At 36.3% G+C, this 22777-nt stretch overlaps 1 protein-coding gene across 2 annotated transcripts in view; it reads right to left on the bottom strand.

The window, feature by feature from the left end:
* Positions 1-22777, bottom strand: part of dgkg (diacylglycerol kinase, gamma) — a 131161-nt gene that overhangs the window by 26509 nt on the left and 81875 nt on the right. For both annotated transcript variants that reach the window (XM_016532382.1, XM_016532383.1), the window contains 2 exons: positions 12124-12188; positions 608-698 (listed from right to left, as the gene is read on the bottom strand). In XM_016532382.1, the coding sequence (XP_016387868.1) occupies positions 608-698; positions 12124-12188 (156 nt within the window). The remainder of the gene's footprint in view (positions 1-607; positions 699-12123; positions 12189-22777) is intronic.

The raw sequence follows: 22777 nt of genomic DNA, 5'->3' as shown, positions 1-22777 counted from the left end.
GGCATTCAAGTACAGCTTTTATCTACTTGAGTGCAGAAAAATGACATCATGCTTATGCTTTAATAATAACTATCAAGTCAGTACTAATAAAAATAAACACTCATACATTCTTTGAAAAAGATGATTGCTTCTTTTAACTGAAAGGCATTTTACAATTTCAACGAATCCTTTTTCACAAGTGGTTTGTCTTTGCCACCTTGTAATGTCTCTGTCTGGATTAAATATCAAGCACTTTAGTAAAGAATAAATCTTCATTGTCATTGAAACTCATTGCATTCATTATGTACGTCAAACCACAAGCACAAACTGGCCAGTGTGAAACTTTGACATGCTGGGAACGCTGTCAACAGAGGTCGTCTGCCACTGTTTGCTTTCAGATAGACGTTCTGACATGTTCCTTCAACGCTGACTGCGTAAGAGCAGCCTGAGGTTTACTGTAGATACTGTAGCCAGCTGCATTAATGAATCACAGTTTGTTGAAGGAAGTATTCAGTGGACATACTGACCATATACACAGTCAAAAGACTGTGAATGTGGCTGTTTATAATTACAACATTTGCTGTCAAGTAAAACAGGGCACTGTTGAGGATAAATGTCCTGAACTCACCTCCACCTCAATGGATTCGTTCAGCTTTTTACAAGTGGCTGAGATGGTCTCTGTGGTGCCAAATTCAAAGTACCACAACTTGTTTTTCATCCTGAGGAGAGAGAACAGAAATAATTAGAAGTTAAACTAATACATTTATTTAAATGTTCTTTTTTTGGTTGTGATGTTATGAAGAAAGCTCATGAAAAAAAAATTAGGTTATGCATAAATACTTGATCTTTTGTGGTTCTGATCAATCAGTAATCTAAAAACCAGCTGTAATGTATTTACTTATTACAAACCTGAAATGCTAACATGGCAAAAAAAAGTGGTGAGGATCCTGTCGTAAATGATACATAGGCGACTAAATGTTTTAAGATGAACTCAGAGGAGTAACTGACAAATGAAAAGTAATGTTCAACAGGATTTAAAATGCCACATCTCAAGCTCAGTCATAATGAGAAAAAAATGATGACTCAGTGTGCAGCTGCTCTATCATTGGAACAACAAACAAGTTTGCGTTTACACACCCCAATGTTAATGCTGGCGTGAAAATAAATATTATGGGATGAACAGAGCCTGGCTGTCAACGGATTAAACAGATAACTGCTCTCAGATCTAACTTTAAACATAAACTTCCAAAAGTACCTCATTTGCAACAACACATAACATGGATTTACAAAAATTGTGTTTTTGTTTAGTTTAGTAGCTGAATCATGATTTACGGCATCAAATTTACAAGTTAATTAGCCAAGGAAAGCATACAGAACGTTATGATGGTAAATCTACCATCAATTTACACTATACCACTCAAAAGTTTGGGGTCAGTAAGATTTTGATGTTTAAGAAATTATTAATTATTCAGTTAGGACACATTAAATTGATCAAAACTGACATTAAAACATTTAGAATGTTTAAAAAAGATTTTTAATAAATGCTGTTCCTTTAAACTTTGACAACTGTGATGATAACGTTTTCTAATGTTTTTTTTTTTATGTTTTATGTGATAAGAAATGTTTCTTGAGCAGCAAATCAGCATATTAGAATGATTTCTAAAGGATCATGTGACACTGAAGACTGAAGTAATGCCTGCTGAAAATACAGCTTTGCATCACATGAATAAATTACATTTTAAAATATATTAAAACAGAAAACAGTTATTTTAAATTGTAAAAGTATATCACAATATTACTGTTTTTATTGTATTAAAAAAAATAAAATCAAATTAATGCAGCCTTAGTCAGCATACAATTCAAAAAGATTACAACATCTTTCCAACCCTAAACTTTTAAACATTATAGTCCATTTGTTACTTAGACAAGTCTAACTCTGTCGCATTAATTCGAATTAAACAAAATGGTATGAGGTGTGCTTTAACATGACTCTGTCTGTCTCATCTTACCCATTACAATCTTTGCTTATTCTTATTGCCAGTTCATTTAGTCACCTTCTGCCCTTCCCCTGGCCTTCTGAAATATTGATACGCTACAAGGAAAGCCGAGGCAGACAGGTGTGAGAGGACATGAGTGACAGTGAACTTGGCCTCAGCTTCCATGGAGAAACCAGAGCCACCATCTGCAACCTGAGCGCAATCTGACATTAACACTGAGAGGAGCCAGCTGAGGACAACAGACACTGCCAATATAAAGGGTAGGACTTATCTATAATGAAGACCTTCTGCTTCAGCTCAGTGCATATAAGAGCTCAAAAAAATAAACAAATGACTTTATAACACCAGGACCCTATCAATTCTCTCTCTACTGTAAATGTGTTGCATTTTCACTTTGGTTACAAAACAGGGCAATTTACACTCATCAGATGGTGACAACCAGTGACAAGGCCCTGCTGATAATGACAACACTATTGTTTGCATAATAGACAACATGCAATGGGGGCTTCTCCAGGCCCACAAGGGATGGACACAGAGCAAACATCAGTATCAACTATATAAAGCATGTAATCCGCTGAGGTACAGGATACAAGAGCCACAAGCGTAAGTGAAGTCTGACATCAACTACTGATGGCAACATGCTTATGAATCTATAAAATTCAAGATTGTTTTTATATATTTGACAAGTCAAATTTGAGTTAAGTGCACTGTAAAAATATTTTTCGAAGTTGAAAATAAAGATGTTGAAGTACATTTTACAAGAAAATACATTTCGGTTTTTCGACTTCATTGTAATTGTTTGTGAAATTTACTAGCTATTTCTGAGTGAAAAAATGTTTCTAAACCATCTTTTTTTTCCCAGTGTGCTTTGACACTTCATTTTTAAAGTCAAATTATGCAAATGCATTCTAAAGAATTAAAAAAAAAAATAAAAAAGCAGACAACCTAAGCCAGCCATCAGAATCCTGGAATAAAGCATGCTATAAATGTAATTTTTTCCCAGGTTTGAATACATAAAAACAGTGTTGTGGAAGCAATGTTGATTTTCCTCTTTCAGTCACAACAACTAAATAAACTAAATATTATTTATAAATAATATATATAATACATTTAATATTTAAACATATTTATTATGTACAGTATGTATTATTATTTATTAAACATTTCATAAATATTTAATATCAATTATTCAATATTTAATATACATAATATTAATATATACATGTATAATATATCACATATCATATAATTAGATCATGGGTTGGATGCAAAGAAACTCATGCGTTGCTACAAATGCATACAGTATCTCAAATGCATTACTGTAAATAATATAACAACAACAATACATATTTTAGAAAGACAGGTATTTTAGAGTGGGGAGTTTGACCATTACCTTTATTTGCTCAGTTGGAATACAATGTCATACAATACAATACCATACAATTTGACAAACATAGCAATGTAGAGTTTTGTTGTGATATACCACAACTCGCTTAAAATAAAAATCTGCTTGTTACTCAAAAAGCGACTCTGTTTTGAAAACAGATGAACCACTGTCACAAGTCGATAGCATTGCTACTGTTTCTTTAAAACTTTATTCTGTCGTCCTCTCCCTCAGTTTATACTCCAGCAACGTGCTACCTTCATTCTGTCATATTAAGAGATTATGAGCAGATTTGAGATCACAATTAGACCCACATTGCGATCTCAACAGGGTCAAGCTGCCTAACCTCATTAGCTAACTTCCATCTGAGAAGCTCTGGAAAAAACAATTAGCCATGGGTTTCTCTTTCCATTCCACCCCCAGTTTGATTCGGGGAAAAATAAAGTTCTGTTAGCAGCCTGCTAGAAAATTGTCTTCTGGGCTTTGGAGGAAGCTGCAAAGACTAAAAGCTTGCATCTTTGGCCATCCAACAAAAGTGAGCAATCAAACGGCATTAAGAGGTCGACTAGATTTAAAATGTCATGCTAAAATCCTCTTGACTAGAGTTGTGCTCGAAATCTGGATGTAGATGTTAAGGGTCAGCGAACCTTTAAATACAACCAACACATTCCTCAAACACAATCACAAACACACACCCTGCTGGTCATCGGCCCAGATAACCATCTCCCATAATCCCTTCAGAGACTGATGACTTTTTGACCTGCGAGCTCTCTGCCCCTGTATCACTGCACCAATCAGTCACAACGCAGCTCAGTCCTTATCCTGCTGATCGGGACTCGGATACAGCCTCTGACTGACAGCTCAAATGGGAGTGGACGGGGGGCATTTGGGGGTTAAAGATAAGATGTGATGAACCTCTTGTGATGGGAACAAGAGAAGAAAGACTTCAGTGTGAATATCCCCACTGTAATCTGGCAAGGCTGAGCATCATTTCAGACGGATCAATGTGACTCCTTTCCATCAGAGCACTCTGAGCTCAGAACAGACTTTTGCAGTTGGGTCTTTCAATCTTTCTCTGTTGTTTCTGGAAAGCACTTTGTAAACACTTGCAACAACACTAATAACAACAAAATTAATATTAATGGTCTGCTTCATATAATAATAATTTATATTATAATCATTAAATAATTCACTATAACAGACAGTTAATAATGTAACTATTATAATAACATAACATTTAAATAATCTTATTATTTAAACATCTCTAATCATATTTCTGGATCTGACTATTCATTTCTGAAAAGCACTTTGTAGGCAATGTTGTTAATGTTTTAATAATAATAATAATAATAGTGATATTGTTATTATTATTACTACTACTAAGACTGATGACTTTTTGACCTGCGAGCTCTCTGCCCCTGTATCACTGCACCAATCAGTCACAACGCAGCTCAGTCCTTATCCTGCTGATCGGGACTCGGATACAGCCTCTGACTGACAGCTCAAATGGGAGTGGACGGGGGGCATTTGGGGGTTAAAGATAAGATGTGATGAACCTCTTGTGATGGGAACAAGAGAAGAAAGACTTCAGTGTGAATATCCCCACTGTAATCTGGCAAGGCTGAGCATCATTTCAGACGGATCAATGTGACTCCTTTCCATCAGAGCACTCTGAGCTCAGAACAGACTTTTGCAGTTGGGTCTTTCAATCTTTCTTTGTTGTTTCTGGAAAGCACTTTGTAAAAACTTGAAACAACACTAATAACAACAAAATTAATATTAATGGTCTGCTTCATATAATAATAATTTATATTATAATCATTAAATAATTCACTATAACAGACAGTTAATAATGTAACTATTATAATAACATAACATTTAAATAATCTTATTATTTAAACATCTCTTATCATATTTCTGGATCTGACTATTCATTTCTGAAAAGCACTTTGTAGGCAATGTTGTAAAATGTTTTAATAATAATAATAATAATAATAGTGATATTGTTATTACTACTACTACTACTACTACTATTATTATTATTATTAATAATATAACTTGACAATATCCAATAAAGATACTAGTGCAAATTTTGTCAGTCATGTTCTTTTATTATTATATCCATTATTGCCGATAACTTCTGTTCTGATTAAATAAAATTGATAATGATAATTATAATTATTACAAATAATAATAATAGTAATAATATTAATTATTATTAATAATAATATTTTTGATAATTTGACATCATTCATAAGATGCTACACCACAAAAGATAATAATAATAATAATAATAATAATAATAATAATAATAATCTTTGAATTGCAGCCATATTCTTCATTATTAGTCAGTTTGTTAATCTGACTAGTCACTTCTGGAAAGCACGTTGTGAACAAAGTTTAAGTTGTATAAAATTACATTGATAATGATGATGATGATAATAATCATAATAATAATAATAATTATTATTATTATATTAATTTGACAACATCAAAATATTATATTAATTTTGATGGGGACAAATGATTGTTTTTATAGCAGTTAATCTTCAGCTAACTCTATGACTCTGTGGTCTGATTCCAGGTAGCAGTCTGCCTGTGACCTGCTCCACAGCAAGGGTGTGTGTGTTGTGTGTGTGGGAAGGAGGGTCAGGGCAGGGGGTAGGTTCTGTCGGGCTGCTCTATTGGCAGCAGCCAGAGAAAGTGAGGAAGGGAAGCATATATTTATTCCTCCCCACCATGGGCATAGAGCAGCAGGGAACAACAGGTTCCAGAACACAGCCACGCTGGGTTTCTGCTGAGTCCCGGCACACACACATATGTGCACGCGGAGGGATTTGCGCACACGCACACCCACGCATGCATACGGTCCTTGCACTAAAATACACAATGAATTGGCCAACGCACACACACAGAGCACACAAACATCCTTACTCACATAGACATAACCTAGACACCTTCTTAGGGGTTATGAAACACATGCTCACATGCTGAGCAGACAGACGGCAGCTTGGTTCAGGACCATTTTTGTCCTTTTCCTCTGTCGGTCACGTGATCGGAGGAGGTGTCGCAACAGTACAGTCTCATCTCATGACATTTATTACATTAATCAACTAATTTAACCCGGGAAGAAAAAGTTGATTGGAGGCTGGTGGGGATATATTCAAGAAAGAGGTATTTTTTTCTATTCATTCAATAATATCTTAATTTCTATCAAGTATAACATAATGCAGGATTTATGTCCAACTTAAAACCAATGACATTAAACAATCAAAATCTCTGTTATAAAGACCTGATATATTTGAATTGAAAACTGACAGAGTAATTCTTACAGAAGTAGTTCACCCAAAAATTTAAAGATTACTAAGTCTTTCATAATATTTGTAAAGGGTTTGCAAAGAACACAAGTGTAAAAGATAAAAAAGATAAAAAATATAAAAACGTTTAACCGCAGGACAAATGAACAGCCATAGCAGACAAATGTCTTTCAGAGCGCAGCCGTTAATGGCATGTTTAATGCCATATTTGATTTTTATGGTGCAAATGACATGCTGCAGAGTAAAAAGGGACATCTACCTGACCTCAAATAGCCCAGAGTGAAAAAGCCCAATGCTTTTCACAGATCAATGTGAAAATACAGTAGTCGAACTGCATGCTGAGTTACACGCTGATGATCAATCAATGGCTTTTTGAGGCAGAAATAAATGCATTTTAATGCACCCCCACCCCTCACTGACTGCCGCATACAAAGCGTTATCATACTGTAATTGTGAAGCATTCATTCAGTCAAGTTCAAATCTTTATCGAGATGAATAATGCAGCTAAGGTGTTTCACAAATTTTACCATGATAACTACAGTAGAGATTTTATGGTGGGTGCCAATACTAAATAAAGAGATGACAAGTCTTCGAGATATATAATAATATTATTTAGGGATATTATATGTGGAAAAAAATTTACTTTAAACACATAATAACAATTATATGAGATCACCTTAAAGGAATAGTTTACCCAAAAATGAAAATTCTGTTGTCATTTTTTGACCTTTGTTCATCTTCGGAACACAAATTTTTTTGTTTTCTTTGTGCACAAAAAGTATTCTCGTAGCTTCATAAAATTACAGTTGAACCACTGAAGTCACATGGACTATTTTAATATCTTTACTACCTTTCTGTGCCTTGAACGTGTCAGTTGTGTTGCTGTCTATGCAGGGTCAGAAAGCTCTCAGATTTCATCAGAAATATCTTAATTTGTGTTCCGAAGATGAATGAAAGTCTTACCTGTTCAGAACGATATGAGGGTGAGTAATTAATAACTGAACTTTCATTTTTGAACGGTGAACTGTCCCTTTAAAAAACATTACATCCCTTTAAAAAACATTACAGATAATTTTTTAGTCTATATTTTTCAACTGACGGTGCTGGCTAATACCAAATTAATCAATGTTGAATTTTTATTTTCTTTTATAGTAGATTTTTTATTCTTTTCATCATTACTGCAATCTTACTTTTTCTGTAGCTTTTTCTATCTTGCATTTAAACAGTTAAGCCAATAGACTAATTTGAAATTAGTATTCAACAGAAAACATTGCGAAAGCAAAGGAATAAAGTGTGGGAATGTAATCCACTGTGATATTAGGGGAAACAAGACCCCCCCATGAACACTCTGTGTTCAGCCCTGCCTCTCATCTTCTTGCCATTGTTTGCTTGAGAAACTGACTGTCCACAGAGCTGTCATTGTTATTTTAATCGAAAAGACAAAGGCATCTCAGAGGGCTTTTTTCTTTTCTATGGGGCAATTTGACACCTCTTAATCCAAAACTTCCTCTGGCTGCCCCGTTGGGAGGAGCGGACACAGAGGCTCGGGTCCATTGTGCATTCGTGGTCATTAGCACCTGGGCTGCGGGTTCCCTGATGCAGATCACTGAGCGCCGAGGCGAGAGAAGTCACACGTATTCCCCCCTGTGTATCACACGTCACTGTGGGAATATGTGTGGATGTTAACACATGCATGCACTAGGGGTTGCACCGACTAATCGACTAGTCGACTTCAATGCTCTGCCATGATGCTTTAAGCTTGACGTCGACTAGTCGCTGGTCCTATAGAGGGCGCAACAGGATAAGAAATCTTTGAAGGACTTCCACATTTACGCTCCGTTTCCAAACAGTTCAAATGACAAATAAAAGTAGCTCGTACATCACGCGCACAGAATCATTCAGTGCGGAAATGTATTGTCAACACTGTTCTGTGATTTCTCAATAAAATAGCTTAGAAACTGAAAAGTTCAAGCATATATTTCTTAATAACTAGTAAATTCCACAGCTTCACTACTAGTAGAGAGACGCTGCCAGGTAGAATTAATTCACACACGCAATCGCTCTCACTAATGCATTCATATTAATGTAATCTTTACTGTGCTTTATCTGTATCTGATTTAGAATGAGCAGAAATCTGTGAGAAATATAACGACCCAAAGACAAAATAACTGATAAAAAAGCTGTTATAGGAGCAACAGCCATGTGGGCAGCGCTGTGTCATATGCCATAGTTGTGCACAAGGTGTTTATCACAGCTCCAGACTTATTTGTTCATTAATGACGTCATCAGCGACTAGTCGACTTCGACTCGACTTTCATCACATAAAAGTCGACTTCAAAAATGTGAAGTCGTTCAACCCCTAGCATGCACATATAAACACACCTGAATGGAATTTGCATTCGGTTTTAATGCAGATTTTGCATCATTACGCTGCTCCGAGTGCCGGTTAAAACTAAAAGCACTGTTTTCATAGGAGTGAAGTATAACAGGTGGACTGAAACATGTCACATAAACAGGTTCGATGAGGATAAATCGTGCAACTCCATGGCAACCATCATTTATGTACCATCTGGTGGCACGCTGCCTCTGAGAGTGCGTTCTCAAATCCTAAAAACACTGAGCGCATCCCTCATTAGAAAGCCATAGATTGGCAGATGCACTGGCTGGCTATTCTAAATCTGCAGAACAAAGCAAAGCAGATAAAGCATTTGGTTTGGCAGTGTTTTATATTGTGTTTCTGGGTGACTCACTCTGGGATTAAACACTGAATGATTTAAATGGGCTGAGGACATAATTCCATTTATTCTTATTTTGGACTCTCTGTCCGTCAGTCATTTAAAGATAAATTGCAAATGAGCCACAATTGACTGAAACTTGCAACTGCAAACCCCGCATTGTGGAGAAACCACAGGATGTTTGTCATCGCACTGTAACGCTTTTAATGCCCTGTGGAAATCTAGGTGCATGAATTATGAACGACTGAAACATTAACTAGTTAATTCAGCCAGGCAGGTTCCATAATTCAGATCGTGTATGAGTCATTAGGGACTTATTTTTAAAAGTTATTAAAAAAGCTGTGCTGCCGTGACAGGTTCTCACTCTAATATGGAAAACCGTGTGACGGTGGTTGTCATCCATCTTTATATAATCCCAGCATCCAGCGTTTTACAGCAGAGCTCTGTATACAGGACATCATACTGTATGTGTATATATGACCCCGGTACATGTCACTGCCACTCAAACACTTCTTGTGGAACAGTTTTACAGATTCTGTTAGTGGAAAGACAATAGAAAATGCCTAACATGAATTTAAAGAGCGAATAATCATTTTATGCATTATACCAACTGCATTATACAACAGTTAGTTCTTGTCCTTTAATCTGATTGGCGCTCCAAGAGTGAGCACAGGGATTCTTCACTGTTTGTTTCGACTGAAAGCTTGCCTGCAAACAAGCCATGACCACAGACAGGTGCTGTGATACAAACAGCAGGGATACACTAATTTTAAAGTTCTGGCTGATATTCATAAGATATTTATGATAATATTTTCATGTTACGGCTGATAACCCAAAAATTAGGAACAATAAAATTCCATATTGATTTATATAGATAACTTAAAAAAGGTACCAACATACATACTTTGAGCTACAGTAACAGTATGATTACAATTTATGAAATTGTAATACGTACAGACTGAAAAATAAAGTGTGATTTAAAAAATTGTAAATATTTTTTTTCTATTTAAATAAGTTTTCAAAAGCAATTGCTGCTTAAGAAACATTTATTATTACGTATTACTCATCACCAATTTTGAAAAAAATTGTGCTGCTTAATATTTTTGTGGCCTTGTTTTATATTTGTCAGGATTCTTAAATTAATCAAATGTTCAAAAGAACAGCATTTATTTGAAATGGAAATATTTTGTAACATTATAAATGCCTATACAGTTACTACAAATACTTGTGTATTTCATTTAATGTATCCTTTCTGAATTAATATATTACGATCAACATACTACCCCCCATAATATTATTATATAAAAATAATAATCAAACAATAAATCTTACTCTTCCCAAACTTTGAAACAGCAGTGTGTGTGCATGTGCACACTTTACATTTATAAAATATAAAAAAATTATATATTAAATAATGAGTGGAAGACTGCTTGTCCAATCAACATCAGATTATGCAACCAATAACTAAATCTCAATATTTCTGCTGCCTTATTGAGTTGAATGTCATGGAATGAATGGCAACCTAAAATGCCTGGAGTCTTACCAAGCAGGACTAATGACGCTTAACAAAAAAAAACATTTTTTCCGAGTGCTTTGCGGCCAAGGGCTACACAGACTTTTTACAGCATTTCTCATCCAAGAGAATAGAGAACAGTAGAGCAGACTTGAAAGAGATCCACATCAAAGGGAGCTCAGAACGGCTACTGTAAAGTGCACCAGAGGCTTTGAGGGACTGTTCCTTAAGATAAAACATCATATTTTATGGAGCTGTAAGAGCTGACCCAAAGTGCTGTTCTAGGGTCAGTTTGAGCAGTTACCCTTTTATTGCTGGAAGACTGATGGAGGCTTATTGTATGCTACAAATTTCTTTGAGCAATGATGATTTCACTGCTATCCTTTCTCATGCTGAATTGCCTCGCTAACGTCATCCTGATCCATTCTACCTGCTCAACTCTCCTCCTTACTTCAAATGATCCAATTGAGTGGAGATAATAGTAGAGGGTCCAAATTAGACTATATAATTTCTACTTTACCACTCTAAATGGCCTTCTCTAAAGGATACAGGACCGGTTTACTTTCCACCGCTGAAGCAGGGATGTGTTGCATAACATTTCATTAAGAAACTCCATTCAAACTGACTCTACTCGAGCTAGCAAAGAAATTGAAACAGTCAGCCGCTCGCCATTGTGATAGACCTGACATAAACACAGGCAGCTTGAAGAGCGCTGATTCATCAGGGGGTTTTTTTGGTCCTAAAAAGAAGTCTTTTTTTCGAAGGTCAAATCATAAAACTTCAATTTGAAAGGATTTTGATCTCTGGACACAAAAATTGATAGAGAAAAAGTTTTATATTCATGCCAAGTGTAAATGTATGTTTAGACCAACAAAGACAAGGATGTTAAAATATGAAAAGAGTGGCTGCTTCTGATACAGTAAAGTGAAACTTCACTTGAAAAGACCAACATTTTGGTTCAGTGAGTATTCAGTGTGGGCAGGGCCATGTGGCATGACTCAGCAGAAACAGAAACCAATGTGGCTTGCTCATAATTTACCATGACTGGTTTAAACAGAACCTAGGTTTTAGTGCCTTCTCAGATGTTACATTGTAACGTCTTTTCTTCTCACTTGCATCATTCATATGCATCATTTTTTTTTTACATTTCAATTGGTCTTTTCTCCATATACTCATTCATGAATGCATGTTCTCTTACCTGCTGTTAAACTTCTCTGGATGTTTCTCCCTCATCAAGTGGAAGCGATGTGCTATGGATGCGTCCTGAAAAGTGAAACAGAAAAAAAGGGAAAGACAAGTTAAATGCCTCTCTTAGGTTAACATATAAAACAGTGTTTTAAGTCTCTGGCTAATGAGCTAGACTCTTGTCACTTGTCAGTTGGCTGAAGGAGTGCACATCCTAAATCAAGTGTTCAGGGCTGAGATGAAACAGCACCCCTGGACCAAACATAACAGCCATAAAGCTGCTCAGACAAGACCCAGACTATGTAGAGGTGTGGACAAAAAAACAATAATATACCAACATTTGATTTGCTCTCCATGACTACTTTTGTGATCACCCTCACAGGAAACACTCATGCTGGGGTGCTCCTCAAATTTAGGTAGTTTTTATTTCTACATCTGATTTATTTGATGGCTTAAATCAATGTTTCTTTGTTCACAAATCAACTTTGTATAATACAGTAATATAGAAAATGGACACTTCACTGCACTTGAATCAAGTGGCATCAATTATATTAGTTCAGTTCTTTGTTTATTTGGAAGGGTTCCTAATAATATAACTGCATTTCAGGACACTGAAAAAGTGTTTCCTAGAAAAGCATACACACAACATTCTATAAAAAATATTTGATGAAAAGGGCGAGTAAAGTAGCTCCCTAACAGTGAGCTCTGCTTTTAGGTATAATTGTGAAGGTTAAATGGTGCAATTTGAGCGCACAAGGGTTCCAAGTGTATGTACTGTTGATCAAAAGTGAAACTTTTAAATTGTTACAAAAAAAAAGTATTTCAAATAAATGCTGTTTTTTTTATTTTCGATTCATCAAAGAGTCTTGCAAACACGTATCAAGGTTTCCACAAACATATTAACCACCACAACTGTTTTCAAAATTGATAATAATTAAAACAACTTACTGACCTCACACTTTTGGATGGCAGTGTACATTTCAACTAAAAAATAAGAATTAAAAATAATTACATTTTAGGAATTATAATCAAATCATAATCTAAATATATTTCTATTTTTATGTCTTTATTTTTCTATTTTATGTCAAAATATCTCACAAAAATAGATGAATCCTGCACAAGTCTGCAAATCAAATTTCAATACGAATTTTAAAACACACCAGTCATGCAACCTTCATCAGGCATAAACAATCAGGCATTATGATTATTTTTCCTATTATATCTAATAGGAAAAATGTTCCATCATTTGAACATAATACCATAAAGTGTTAAAGTGGAAACCTTACAGCTTGGCTCATTGAGTTTATAGACTGATGATTTCAAATTGGTGCTCGAGAGATGATTTTCTCTCTGGTGCAGTAAAAATAGCCATCCCTAGAAAAGGAGAGCTGCTGAGGTATTAACAGGTCCCTGTTTCACATCATGAGCTCATGTGCAATGGGGGAAGGCTCTGCTTGTCAGCTCTGTTGCTGTGGCCTGAGGGGAAGATGATCGTGCAGATAGGCCTGCTGGACAAAGTACACAATCCTGGAAATGGGGCTACAGCACTAGAGTGCCTGATGAAAAAATAAAATAAAATAGAGTGAAGCTGGATGAATAAGTGATGGTATCAGCAGGAAAGAGGCTTTCCAGGAACACCAGAAGAGGATGGGGGTGGGGGGATGAAAGAAGATGATTCTGAAGACCAGAAAAATGAACAGTCAGACAAAGACAAGAGACAACAAAGCTTTTATAGCAGTAGTGTGCCCTTCATCAGACCCATCCGTTAACAAAAAAATTCCAGGGATTTTCTGCTACAACTCCAGACATATTCCTGGAAGCAAATACTTCTGTCAGATGAAAACATAGGTTGATGGTAAATCAACTGCCTCAAACAAGTACAGAAAAAAAATAAGTATCCCACAATGCTCATCGAATATTCACGAGTATTAATTTATAAATTTTTTTGTTAGCATTAAAATAATGTAGGGTCATGACGTCAATTTAAATCAATGATCTTATTCATTTTATTAATTCCAAGGGTAAATGTTTTCAATATTAGGGCAAATAAATAAAAAATAATTGAAAAGATATATAAGAAAATTTTTTTTTTTTTTTGGAATGCCATCATCATACATTATCTGCACTTGCTGTGGTCCAAAACGAAACTGAAAATAAAAACTACAATTATACAAATGCTATAAAAATATAATGTGGTTATCATCAACTAAAACTACAAAAACTATTATTAAAAAATATCTGTATTCAAATAAAATTAAATATAAATATAAAAATATATAGAAAAACAATTCAATAAAATTTGAAATGCTACCTGACTGAAGTAAGTTTAAGCTGAAGTGCTAAAATTACTAAAACTAAAACTTAAATAAATAAAACTATTTCGAAATATTTTTTAAAAACATTTAAATAAAAAAAACAAACATTTTTTTTATGTTTTAGTTAAACTAAAATTAAGAATCAACTGAAAATATACAAAATTCTAAACATTTATAAAATATAAAATATTACAAAAAATGTTAAATAATATTAAAATAACACTAAAATATAATAAATATACCAGAGCAGATTTAGCAAGTTAGAGTAATGGGAGGGGGGGACAGGAAGTGAAGTGAGAGAGAGAAAGTGGGGCAGGACCGGGAAAGGTCCATGAGACTTGAACTCGGGACGCCCGAAGCGCAACACACTGCCACGAGGTTATCGGCGCCGACTAACAAGCCACACAGTTTGAGGTATCATTCGGTAGCACAAAATGGTGCAGGACAAGTTAAGCACCAAAGATCATTACTAGCATTTTGTTCAAATCACTAACCCTTGCCTTAGCAACCACTGATTATTAAAAGCACTGCCATAATAGAAAAAAAATGTAGTTCTAAACACTTTGCTTAGTAAAATGACCACATCATCTACTTCAAAACCATTATCCTGTCAACTTGAACGATATGAAGTTCTGCCTGTGAGGACCTAATGGCAGCTGAGAGCATAAGTGATCAAACAGTGGGTTAAAAGCACCAGAGGTTGTTTGCTCTTACAGCTCCAACCCAGAACGGAATCCACCCTCAGTCAAGCAGCCCTGATTAAAATCAAAGCAACAGTGCGCAAACAGAAGAACTAATTGATGAATCAGGTCTGCAACCATAACTGATTATTTCTATATTTACACACGCACATGTAAAAGACAGAAGAGCTCAAAGCCACCACATCCCTCACTAGGCCCGTGCCTGAATACGTTCATACACACACACGTAACACCTGTCTCAGAGTTTCACTGTATAATATAACGATGGATCCCGGCACTCTGCAGTGCTCACCGTGTCACAGACTCAGACAGGGAGGAAGTGTGCGACTGTGAGATTCTCAGGGTCTGATAGCTGCTGGCACGCCGATCAAGCTGCGAGCGGACGATGCTACGTTAGCACCTGCGCTGGCTTCCTGCCCGTGCTTGCAGGTGCTGCAGCGCTCATATGGGAGAGGGTACAGGAAGTGTGGGGGGTTGGGGAAGCTGCATGGACTTGTATCCCTCAAATATCCAAACCAATGCTATAATACTGATATTTAAAAATGTTCTATCACCTGCTGAGGTCTATGCACGTCTGCTATTACTCAAGTCAGTTAAAATATAACAGAATTGACAATGTCTACATGACATTTTTCGATGCTCAGAAAGCCCTCGCAGGTGTTCCACAAACTGGCACGTATGACATTGGAAGAGAACAGAACGCACTGTACTTCAATCACTGCGGTGAATACCATTACAAAGAACGGGCACTGCACAATGCCATGCTTTAAAGAGTAACACAACTAATGCACGCCAGGAAGCTGTCCTCAAAAAGTACTGCTGCTGTCCAAAGGTGTTTTTATTTCCTTTTGTGGTCTGAGGCAATAGGACCTCATTAAATCCTCATTTTAAATGAACAAATAAATAAAGTAGGTTAAAGTAAAATGACTAGCACTAATACTGGAATATATATAAAAAATGACAAAAGCACATAATAAAATTACTAAAATTTCAAATGAAAATTGAAGGTCCACATAAAGGTTAAATATGAAATGCTACAAGTGTATTTTTTTGTGTTTCATAGGAGATAAAAAATCATACATGTGTGGAATAACACAAGGGTAAGTTAATGATTATTTTTATTTCATTTTTAATTAGCGATTCAAGCACGAAGTGCTGAAACCCTATTGTAAATGTAAGGATTTTTTTATTTATTTAAATGTCTTTAAGATTCAGAATTGATTTAGTTTTCATTTTCTAATTAAGGTCCATATGCTGGTTAAAACTTTTTAAAAAGTTTGGGGGAAAAGGTTACATGGTCCACAGCTGTAATATTCCTGTATACATGGCATCAGAACAATCTGAATAAACTCAGACATGAACATACTTTTCCTACTATTCTATTCTGGAAATAAAATACAGTGCATTTTAATTTTATCAACTCATTAATTCTCATTCATGTCCAAACAACAGCGCACAAGAGTCATCAGGCTCTGAAATGTAGGCCATAATGTTTCATTTAAATTTTTTTTCCCCCAATAGCTTGACATTTCAAACTTACATGCATCTAATAATCTAATATTAGACAGAATAACCTTAGTTTGTGCACGCACATTTATAAATGAATGTCAAAACAGCCCTCATAGGCAAAGCTCTTGTTCAGTTTCTGAACTATCTGTATTGTATATTTTCAAAAGGTTTAGCTGCCCAGATACAAAAATCCTCTGGGGTGTTATGTTATGATTCATCCCAAAACTGTGCGCTATGGGAGGACAGGGACACCATCAACGGTCACTAATTAGAAGTACAAAACGAGGATTTGTAAAGAAGAATGTCGGAGGATTTCGATATACGCCAAGAGGAGACTGGTTTTCCTTTGCTGAAGTAAGGAAACTTTGCTTCCTTTGCGCCTGTTAACAAACGTTGGTTTTCACAAGACTCACCGGCGCATGCGCAACGCTGACCTCATACGTCATCTGCCCGGATCTGCTTCCAGTGTACAACTGTTGGCGCAAGCTAGATTAAAGTGATTATTACGTTTTGAATATGGATATTTTTCTTACAAAAACGCATCGATTCGCTACAGGAGGCCACCTAGGATGCCTCGGGGGTGAGTAAACACACACACTTACTCTTTCAAAAAACACTGTTTAGTATGTTTTTAAGCCTTTTTGTTTACAGGGACACAGGAAGTGTATACCAAAACACACACACACACACACACAAATATTAAATAAAATAATTATGAAAAGGTTACATGGTCCACAGCTGTAATATTCCTGTATACATGGCATCAGAACAATCTGAATAAACTCAGACATGAACATACTTTTCCTACTATTCTATTCTGGAAATACAATACAGTGCATTTTAATTTTATCAACTCATTAATTCTCATTCATGTCCAAACAACAGCGCACAAGAGTCATCAGGCTCTGAAATGTAGGCCATAATGTTTCATTTAAATTTTTTTTCCCCCAATAGCTTGACATTTCAAACTTACATGCATCTAATAATCTAATATTAGACAGAATAACCTTAGTTTGTGCACGCACATTTATAAATGAATGTCAAAACAGCCCTCATAGGCAAAGCTCTTGTTCAGTTTCTGAACTATCTGTATTGTATATTTTCAAAAGGTTTAGCTGCCCAGATACAAAAATCCTCTGGGGTGTTATGTTATGATTCATCCCAAAACTGTGCGCTATGGGAGGACAGGGACACCATGTCCTCCACTAAGACATAACCTGTCCCTATGGAATGAAACTGCGGGCTTAACTGTTCTTTGCATTCCCCCCCTGCGCTATCTGAATGGGCTAAAGGCTGTACATCATCTCAGAGTTTGTATCATGTACAGTTAGACATCTTCTGCACACCAGTGGGCGAAGTTCAACAATTAATTCGGTCCAAAAACAAATATTGTCCTCCTGGGACAGTATCTATGGATGGGGTGAAGAGGTGAAGGGTATTAAGCGAGGTGATATTCAGGTCACCGTGATTGGTGTGTCCACACCAGGTTATTGTAGCACTGTACTGAGTCAGTGCCCATCTGTGCTCCTGTCAGCATTGCCGTGAGCAGGTGCATATGGGACTTATGGTGAGAACGGGAATGTGTTTATGTTAAAGTCCACATAAGAGTGGGAGTGAATCATGTGAATACTGTACAAATGCATCTCTAGAGCGCATGTGTGAGGTGAATGGAGAGGTGGGTCCTGTTTTCCTTCTATCTTTAAGACTGGCCAGGTGTCACTCAGCACGGCCATTCATTATGTTGGTAACCTGGTCTGATTCTGGCAGCCAAACACTTCCTGTCACTGATACTTCCCCTGACCTTCAGTCCGTGCCAGTATTATACCCCTCCAAACACACACACATGCAACACGCACAAACACACACACACACACACATATACAGACTGACAGGCTCTAAAATAAACACTCTTATCACATAGATAAGGTTGAAAGGTTGAATAAATCAAACAGTTGTTTGTTTAGCTACCTATTGAACCGGCATGAGCACAGCCATATTACAATATGACAGAATAGACCCCTTTCACATTTCTGAAGTTCTCAGAAGCAGTAGTTTGACAATATTTCTACAGTTTTTCACACCATAAAGCTAATAAGTGAGTGTTTGCAATACAACGGCTGAGTGAGTGATAGCACATTTAACTTTTCTGACCAACTGGGGCAATTTGTTGCATTTATCGTTCAACACTATAGAAGTTTACCTAACTAAACTTCTTTAGTGGCGAACAAAACTATAAACTATATACTTTTTGTGCTCCCATTTGCCCCAATAGCAAAAGGAAAAATCCAAAATGGCATTAAGCATTTCTAAAAATAGATTATGTTGGTCAGAAGAGAGAAAGATGTCAAATTTGCTGTCACTCCCTCAGTCAGTGTATTACTAGATTTTACAGGGTTAATAACTGTGGAAATGCATCATTACAGTCTGTGAAAGGGTCCATTGAAACACAAAGGAAATATTCTCAAATGTAATCTTAATTAGCAGAGAGACTATTTAAAAATGAGTGGGACAGTGTGTCTTCAAAACGAAGCATAATAACTCGTACTGCTGTCCCAGAGCAGAACTGAATGTGTCACTGGAGATGAAGGTGTGCATGATACCACACCAGTGAGAACATGATGGCAGCAGGGCAGTTCTCCAAACACCATCACCAAAGGGAGGGTGAAGGCTCACACAGATAAGTTGTTGATGTCAAGAGAGGTGGTTCGATTTCATCTCCCAGGCCGAGAGGTGTACATGGAGAGACGTCTTAAATGGTTGCTGACGAGGTGTGTTTGCTGTCCTTAATTCCTCCTGAGGATTCTTTCCAACTGGATCACATAGCAGGATTGCAACGCCATGCTAAGATGTCTCAGAAATCAGATTCTCATGGATGTAAAGCACTGCCCTCCACTATCAACTGGTACTGTTTGGGGTGAAGGTTCATATAAAGAAGTCTATCATACCTGGAGAAAGTGTTTTCATTCATGTCAATGATAGCTGCCCAACTAGTGCACATTTTCCTAAAACATTTGTATGTTTGCAGCTGGTCTGTGCTCAGATTTGAGCTCTTCAGTGATTAGATAGGATTAGACAGCCAACAGCACCACTGCAATTAATAATGCATTTATTTGGTAGATCATTTTGATTTATTTAATTTGTTCCCTAGAAATCAAACACTAAGACCTTGAAAATTATAGAATCAAGCTCTACTAGGTGAGCTACAGAATAGGAGGTCTGTGTGGGATTAATTTTTCAGTCCCACTTTTGCAAGATTCTGTCCCGCTCCTGCCCGCAGCAGAGAGGAAGTGGTTGATGCAGATTTTTAGTTCCAGTCCGCTTTGGATCTCAAGTGCCAGACTTGTGCGTGTTGTATGTTAGCACCTTATTGCATTTGTTGCAGAAGGTAAAAAGGAATGTGTTTTTCATTGCAGACACATATAATCAAAAACACAATAGACGAATAACGTGAATAACATTCTGTATCTTAAAAACATAAAAATAAATGTGAGCAACTTCTATTTAATTTTTAGATATTTATATAAAAGATAATTATGTCTAACCTGTGATTTTTTTGAAGTTGATGCTTCAAAAACCACACAAAGCTAACATGACATAGTCCATACAACCCAAGTTGATGAATTCATTCTAAAGCAAAACTGTAATTATTTTTTAGAAAAATTCTAATATTTTACATTTTTAAACTATAAACAATTGCTTCCAGGAAACTGTCAAATGCAGGTTCAAGAGTTCACACTTTAGATAAACGGCAACACACTGTAGTGTCGTCACAATACCAAAATTTTTACTTCAATACGATACCTGACTAAAATATCTCGATACTACTACTGAACCGATACTATAACAAAAACATAAAACAACAGGAAAAGTAATTAAATTATAGATGACCCTCATGGAAATTATAGTTCATTATTTTATCTATTAATTAAAAAAAGCTCTCACTTGACCAGTGTGTTTATATCATGATACAGTCATTTTTGTTATTTTTATCTTTGTGTTATTAATAATAACAGTAGGGCTGCCCTCAACTAAATATTTTTCTGGTCGACTAGTAGTCGTTCATTTTAAGCATTAGTCAACTATTAGTCGCACGTTTATTATTAAACCATATAAATCATAATAATGAGCCTTTAAAGGGGTCATATGATGCTATTTCAAGATGTCAACATATTCTGTTACACCAAATACACAAAATAATGATCTTTAAAATAGCATCATATGACCCCTTTAATTACCTATAGCCTAATAAGCGCTCAAGCGCACGCAAAAAAAATGTGCAATGTTTTGTTGTTATTGTGAGTGCACACAACTAAACGTAGAGTGTTTACAGATTCGAAAGATGTATTACTCTTATCTGTATGAGCAAAAATTACGGAGTATTTTAAGAGCAAGTGAGCGCACCGGCGTCTCCATCTGTCATGCAGTGAGCGCTACTGTTCAGCTTCCACACTCCACACAGACACTTGAATAGCACACATTTCTCTAGGTTAACATTAGATTGAGCGGCCATGTAAAGTTGCTACTACATACATCTTTCAGATGAAAAGCCATATTGGAGGTCAATGAATGATAGGTGAGCGTTTGGATGTCCTGCCTGATGTACTATATTTCCATTGACCAGCCATTAACGATCTGTCCTTCACGGATTGCGTGACTACGCCACTTCCTGTGGATTTTTTTTCTGCGACTAAGCGACTAATAATAATACAATTTTGGTCGACAAAGCCTCTTCTCGTCAACTAACGGTTAGTCGACTATTAGAGGGCAGCCCTAATTAACAGAGATGCAAGAAACAAACAAAAGGATAAATACAATAAAACAACATAAAAATAGATAAATTAAATAAACAGTGTTTTAGGTACAGCAGGACTATTTAACAGCTGTATTCAAGTAAGAGATAAAACAGGCATTGAATAAAGTAATCAAAATGAAAAAGTAAAGCACTGCATAGTCTTAATTGTATGAATTAAACATTCATACACTGATACTTTTTAAAGCTATTACATTTAGTCAGTCAAGATCAGTGCATGATTTTCTCTTTTTCTTTTGTTTTTTGATTAAGATTATTGATACAGACAGCAGCCGGAATATTAGCCTGCTGTCACTTTAAGAACTGGACGGATGCAATTTATTGATACACATGCGTTTTTTTCCCCAACTGTTTACATTCAGTTCACTCATAAGACGAGCATAATTGTTTGTATACTTGTCCGTTAAAGCGCAATAAATGGTGAAAGATCTGAATTTGCGATCACTTATGCTGTCTGAGAGAGGCGGCTTTCAGTGCACGAGCATTGGGTGTGTGATAGCGAATGAGTACCATTTTTAAAGACAGGGTATCGCAATACCTTTTTAGTACTGGTATATCATACAACATTAGCATGACATAATGTCACGTATAGTGATGTGTAAGCACAGAGGATTGTCACTTCTCACAAAAGTTTCACAATGTACTTAAATCTTGTCCATTAAGTGTGATTTTTGAAACGTCAACTTTGAGGGTTCCTTAGTTAGCATTATGTGGACTCAAAGAGACAGTTGATGTTTCAAAAAATCTGTTTGTGTTCCACAAAAAAAGAAAGTCATATAGATCTGGAACAGCATCAGGATGAGTTAATGCTTCATTTTTGGTTGGACTATCCCTATATTATTTCTTTCCACATGGATATTAGTTAGCTAAAGAGAAAATGAGCTCTCTGAATGTCACAAATGATGAAATACATAACCCTGGTGATGGCGGCCTGAAAACCACAAACGCCATGGCAACCTCTATGGATAGTGACTGAAAAATGTGGAAGGCTGAAAAAGCATTACTAATGATTACATCAGTGCATGAGTCATGACACTGCTTTACTCAGGTGTCAGTGGCGCCCAATGCGGAGCCATCTGTCCTGTCCTCCTGGACTCGCAGCACCCAGTCCCTGTGCTCCAGTGCTATGCCACACTGCACCATACACCACAGCATCGTGATTTCAGACACCAAAGGCCCCCTATAATATTGCCTGCATCCTCAGAACAGTCCATCATACTGAAATCCAATCAACTGCAACCATCAAAGCATGCATTATTAGGTACTGTACTGCTATCATTCATTCATGAATAGTCAGTTATGATATGACAGAGTTTCATATCTGAAATAGTT

The sequence above is a fragment of the Sinocyclocheilus rhinocerous genome, unplaced genomic scaffold, assembly GCF_001515625.1.
Source record: "Sinocyclocheilus rhinocerous isolate Xijiao unplaced genomic scaffold, SAMN03320098_v1.1 scaffold755, whole genome shotgun sequence".
In the NCBI taxonomy this organism is placed as follows: domain Eukaryota; kingdom Metazoa; phylum Chordata; class Actinopteri; order Cypriniformes; family Cyprinidae; genus Sinocyclocheilus; species Sinocyclocheilus rhinocerous.
The sequence above is the reverse complement of the archived record's forward strand: the minus strand, read 5'-3'. Positions and strand labels throughout refer to the sequence as shown.